Genomic DNA, 6,287 nt, shown 5'->3' with positions numbered 1-6,287 from the left:
AAAATAATAATTAACCAAAAAAATTTATAAATTAAATAAGGTTAACCTAGTGACAGTGAAGTCCACACAATTCAGTTTCGGCAAAAATGCTGTTGTCTCTCTCAGTTTCAAAGTTATTAACCCTAAGAAGGTATGCTTTCTCTCTTTCTTCCATTCCCAATTTTCTTCCGATTTCTTCTTCAAACACTTTGCTTCTTTCATTCTCTTCTCATTCTCGTTTCAATTCCAACGAATTTGATGTTAATGATGCTGTTTCCTCATTCCATCGCATGCTCTGTATGAATCCTACTCCATCCATTGTTGAATTCAACAGAATTTTAACTTCTTTTGTTAAGATGAAGCATTATCCCACTGCTATTTCTCTTTCTCACCTGTTGGACTTCAACGGAATTAAGCCTTGTATGTTTACTTTTAACATCTTGATTAATTGTTACTGCCACCTAGGTCAAATGAATTTTGCATTTTCTATATTGGGAAAGATTCTCAAGATGGGATTTCAGGAAGGTACCACCATAACCTTGACTATTCTTATGAAAGGTCTATGTCTTAACAATAAGGTTCGGGAAGCTCTGCACTTTCATGATCATGTGGTGGCAAAGGGATTTCAGTTGAATCAAGTTAGTTATGGGACCTTGATAAATGGGTTGTGTAAAATGGGGGAAACAAGACCCGCCCTGCAATTGCTGAGACGAATTGACAGGAAATTGGTCAATGCTGATGTGGTAATGTATAGCACTATCATTGATAGTTTGTGTAAAGATAAATCTATAAACGATGCCTACGAGTTGTATGTTGAGATGATTGCAAAGAGAATTTCTCCTGATGTTATCACTTTCAATAATCTAATATACGGATTTTGTATTGTTGGTCAATTGAAAGAAGCATTTGGTTTGTTCCGTAAAATGGTGTTGAACGTCAACCCAGATGTTTATACTTTTAGTATACTGGTTGATGCCTTATCCAAAGAAGGTAAGGTCAAAGAAGCTATGAATGTGTTGGCTATGATGATAAAAGATGGTGTAAAACCAGGTGTTGTAACTTATGGTGCTTTGATGGATGGGTATTGCTTAATTAATCAAGTAAACAGGGCCATAAAAATATTCAACACTATGGTGCACAAAGGAGTGGTGCCGAATGTTTGGTGCTACAATATCATTATTAATGGATTGTGCAAGAATAAAATGGTGGACGAAGCCATGAGCTTCTTTAAAGAAATGCATAACAAGATGATTGTTCCTGATATGGTAACTTATGGTACCCTCATTGATGGTTTGTGTAAATCGGGGAAAACCTCTTATGCTTGGGAACTTGTTGATGAGATGCATCATATAGGTGTTCAGCTTGATGTCATCACTTATAGTTCTCTATTACATGCTTTATGCGAAAAGAATCACCTTGACCAGGCAATTGCATTGGTTAAGAAAATGAAAGACCAAGGTATTCAGCCAAATATTTTCACATACACTATATTGATTGATGGACTATGCAAAGGTGGAAGGCTTAAGAATGCACAAGTGATTTTTCAGGAGCTTTTGTCTAAAGGCTATCATCTAACTGTATGCACTTATAATGCCATGATAAATGGGCTTTGTAATGGGGGCTTGTGTGATGAAGCACTTGCCTTGTTTTCAAGAATGGAAGACAATGGTTGCATTCCTAATGCTGTAAGTTATGAAACAATTGTCAATCATCTTCTTCAAAAAGGTGAGAGAGATACGGCAGAGAACCTTCTACATGAAATGATTGTTAAAGGTCTACTATAAGAGTAAAACTTGGTAAGATACTTTCTAGTTATACATTGTATTTTTCAACTTGTAATCACTCTTGTTAATTTTACAGTAGATTGACAATGGTGCGTCTGCCTCTGTGAAGATAGAGTAGAGAGTAACTTCTCAAGTTAAGTGAATTGTGGACTTTATACTGTCAGTAATAAGTACCTCGTGAAATTCAATTCTTCATATTATTTATATATTTCATATTCTTGATGGCATACACCAAAATGGGGAAAATTCTATTGGTTAGATGGTGGTAGCATTGTAATCTTATATTCTTACGTGCATATGTACTTATTTAGTAATTTAAAATGAATATGGATGTAATACCTATTATTTTATTATATAAATGTGAAATTTCTACAAGTTAAATAACTTGGTTCTTCTTTAGTTTGATATTTATTTTATCCCATCAAGTCCTCTTATTAAATTGAGCATTTAAGCCCTATACATGGGACTTATGTGTTGGCAATAATTCCTTATTGGGTCTTTATTTTATGGGAATGCTCCTAATACTGTTTTGTTTCTATATGTTACTTTTAATTTTAATTCTACTTTTTCTGTTTTTCAGCACTTGTGTTACTTGCTATTTAAATTGTTTCAGTTCTGTTTATTAGCTTTGATTAGAAGCTTATCCTGTTCCAAAATGTTCTACTCTTCCTTCTGACTCATTCTATCCCTCCTTCTGAATGTTTCTCTTCTTAGATTCCCTCTCAACTTGATTCTTATCTTTCCATTAGCATATGTAGGAGCAAGTGCCTCTGAGCTATTACATGTCATATTTGGCTATTTTTTAGCAAAGCTGTTAAAAGGTTATGTTACTATCCTTAGTACTCCCTAACTGTATTTCATCTTATTTCATCAATATGACTTCATTATCCATTACTTGATACTTTTTTCATCAAATTATATTGGTCACCGTTACATTACATCGGATTATTAGCATCAACGGTCAAATGACGTGTTGCTCCCATGTCAGGGCACCAAGTTTGGGATACTAAATTGTCAGGACCAGTGAGTATTGTCTGAGTATGTTGTGAGATAATATGAACTAACAGAGGAGGTAAATTACGCAGTACATTCAAAAAGTCCTTCTCTACACATTCAAATAGTAAGTCTATTGTCAAAGAATGAGGGATACTTATGAAGCACCGACACTGGCACTTTGACATCAATTATATTTTGAGAAAATGAAAAAGTGATTGAACGGAACAATATATGTCGATGTTGTGTCGGTACCAGACACGTTATTAATCTGAAGTGTCAGTGCTACCTACTACATACTATCTTATCCGTTAAATTTATGGGTTTCTTTATTTTTCGAGAAAAAAACAATTTCAGGATATCATTAGAGTTGAATGAACTTTGATTTGGAAGAAAATTCTAGAGAAAAGGATGGGAGACGATGTATTGTATTGATTTGGATTATAAGAAATATGGCCTTGTCAAACAATATTGCAGAAGTGGCATCCAGTTCTTTTCGCGGTCTAGTTGGTTCAAAATGGAATTCCTTCTAGGTTCATGTTTCAAAAGTTTTGTGCTTGTAAGTCATTTTGAATTTTGAGTTCAATGTATGTTAATCCAAACAAACAATTTAACCTTCTATTCTCTGTGGATATTTCCTGTGTTTGTATCTTTAAATAGAATAAGGCTCGATGGGAAGACAAATTATCATTCTGTAATTTTTTGTTGGTTTGGTTGAGAGAGACTAGTCTCTCTAATTCCAGGAGATTGTGTTAGTTTTCTTACAGTTATTGGCTGATTTTATAGAGAGATTGTTATTCACAATATCAAATTTGTTCATTATTTCTAGCCTATTGCATTACTTAGTCATAGATGTGAAACAAAGACAATAGGACTCCATTTATTGAAAGTTTATTCAAATTTTGTTATTTGAAGTTGAAGTTACTTAGTTATATATTGATGGCTCCGACATGTAAGGAAAAAAAAGGCATGCTTTTTACAAATTAGTTTTATTACTTTTTCATGATGGATGGTGTGCAGTTGAATTACCCATTTTTACAAGATTATTTATGGTTTTGGAAAATATATTTTATGGAATGAATAATTTGATTTAGGTCCACTCGAAAGTTGGCTAAGATTTTCTTGAATTTGTATTAAATAATGTGGGATTGTTGCAGTCATTAGTTATGGATCGTCTGATAGATCTGACGGTTTAGATTTAAACAATTTTTTATTTTAATTTAATACAAAATATTTATGGATCGTCTAATCAAGATCAGATGGTTTAAATTTAAGACAATTTTTTTTTTCATAATAGTTTTGAAGCAACTCTTCGATCTTTGAAGACATTTATAAAGTAGTTAAAATGGGTCTATTTGTTTATAAAAAAATTAAAAATAATTCTTATAGTATTTTTTTGTTGTTGTTATTATTAGATAATATTATTATATATTAGTAGTAAGGGTATTTTAGACTTTTCTATTCTCTTATATATATATTGTAATCCTAACATATTTATTTGCACTGTTAGTCATTTGTCTCACTTTTAATAACGGTTAATATAATTGAAAATATTGAATCTTTAAAACACTTTACTAAATGTTGCAACTAACATATCATTCATACTAATCAATAAAAAATATTCACCAAATCTTATAAATAACAAATATACCATTCATACTAAATCTTTAAGAAATATTCACCAAATCTTATAAATGACAATATATCATTTATACTAATTTTTATAAAAACATTCACCAAATCTTATAGATGTCTACATTTAAAAAGTTCTCTACAACCATTTAAACACGTGAATAACCTTAAAAACTTGATAAAATCTACATAATCACTATCATTAACTTTCTTCACTTGCAAAGTAGTTTAGAGAGTCAACTTAGGCAATTAGGTTATTCAAATTGTATGCGTCACTCAAATTAATCCTTTAATTTAGTAAATTGACAAATACAATCGTTAAATTTGTAAAATAATAATCAAAACAATCCATATTTAAACATTTATCGTTAGAGATTATAATGTGACGTGTTAATTGAATATTTGAGTCCACCACATTGATCTCATATCAATGTCATTACAACACAAACTAATTTTCCTATGAAATTTAAATATTGTTATCAGTATTCTCCAAGGAATATACAATCTCAACAAAGAATCAATCCAAAATATAAAGGATAAAAACTATGGTTCATATTAAATCAAGCAAGTCCATTCTTGATAATCAAAGACTTATAATTCTCCAGCTTGATTGGTAAGAACGAAGAACGTTCTTGAAGTGTATGCTTCAACTTTATATCTAAGATATATGCATAAGAGATAAAAGGCTCATGAATTACTATCAAAGATGGATGATAAAAAGACTACAGATCAACATTCTTAAAAACAGAAAACGAAGAATGTTCATAAAAGAACATTCTTGTTTTAAATATGATATTATCCATTAAATTGACAAATTGGATTGGACACCTCAATTGTACCTCTGAGCAGCCTGCAAACGTGATAAAAAGCAGGGAATCACGCAACAGTTGTGAGAAGTTCAAAATCCAACAAACACTCAAAACAAAAACGAAGAGCGTTCTCTGTTTTTACATCTTTAGTCAAAGAACGTTCTGGTTTACAAAGAGCAAAATTTGTTGTAATTTAAAATCGATTTGGGCTGCGAAAATACATCAATCTGTTGGACTTTCGTCCTTTGAATCCTAATTTTGACATAATTAACAAACATACAATGTTCATACATCATATGATAAATCTAACATTTTAATTGAGCAAGATTTCAGAAACAACTATCCAATCCTACACACTTGAAACAAATTGCTTGGAACACAAGAAATCAACAAAAGTTGACTTTTGACTGAGTAAATCGATTGGGAAATCGATTTCATAACAAGGGTGTAAGGAAACATAACTGTTTGTGATTGTATAATCGATTAGGCAATCAACTGGCACAATTGGAAATGAAAATTGCACAAGTCAGTGGCAACCTGTTTTACGGGCTAATCGATTGGCAAATCGATTGTACACATCACAAAGTAAAACTGATTGAAACCAATCGACTGGGAAATCGATTGATCAAGTCACAGTGAGAATCCAATTTCTAGGGTAATCGATTGGCAAATCGGTTGCTTAGATAATATTTGAAAAATAACTTGACTTGTGACAAACACAATCGATTGGACAATCTATTATGATAATTTCAATCATGTTAAGTTTGGTTGCAATCGATTGGGAAATCGATTGAACTAAATATCAGGTAAGAACTTTTCAGGCAAATACAAACAAATCGATTGGCACTTGGATTAACATCAAAATAGCTAAGTCACTGTCTTGACCACAATCGATTTAGCAAATCGATTGAAAGAACTTTTTTGAAATCACAGTGAACTTTGAGCTTGTGGCCAAATCGATTCTGAGTATTTGTAAATCGATTATGAGACTTAATAAATCGATTAAGTAATCGATTGGTGTGATTTTCACTTTGAACAAAACACCTGCAATCGATTATGAAATCGATGCATATAAGTCTAAACATAATTT

General features: G+C 31.7%; 1 protein-coding gene across 3 annotated transcripts; it reads left to right on the top strand.

Moving 5' to 3' along the window:
- Positions 1-3,587, top strand: LOC101494751 (uncharacterized). Of its 3 annotated transcripts, XR_003472030.2 has the most exons (3): positions 52-1,775; positions 2,513-2,584; positions 2,752-3,587. XR_003472030.2 is itself a non-coding variant. In XM_073366769.1 (2 exons), exon 2 carries the CDS (start codon positions 450-452, stop codon positions 1,761-1,763), a length of 1,314 nt encoding a protein of 437 aa, XP_073222870.1. In that variant the 5' UTR covers positions 1-130; positions 445-449; the 3' UTR covers positions 1,764-2,147. The 3 variants fall into 3 exon arrangements, 2 of the variants coding, with proteins under 2 accessions (XP_073222870.1, XP_004492114.1); XM_073366769.1 differs by lacking the exons at positions 2,513-2,584; positions 2,752-3,587 and having other exon boundaries at positions 1-130; positions 445-2,147; XM_004492057.4 differs by lacking the exon at positions 2,513-2,584.
- Positions 3,588-6,287: the final 2,700 nt, after the last annotated feature.

This window comes from Cicer arietinum, chromosome 3, assembly GCF_000331145.2.
Source record: "Cicer arietinum cultivar CDC Frontier isolate Library 1 chromosome 3, Cicar.CDCFrontier_v2.0, whole genome shotgun sequence".
Lineage (NCBI taxonomy): Eukaryota > Viridiplantae > Streptophyta > Magnoliopsida > Fabales > Fabaceae > Cicer > Cicer arietinum.
This window is presented reverse-complemented; position numbering and strand designations above follow the sequence as displayed.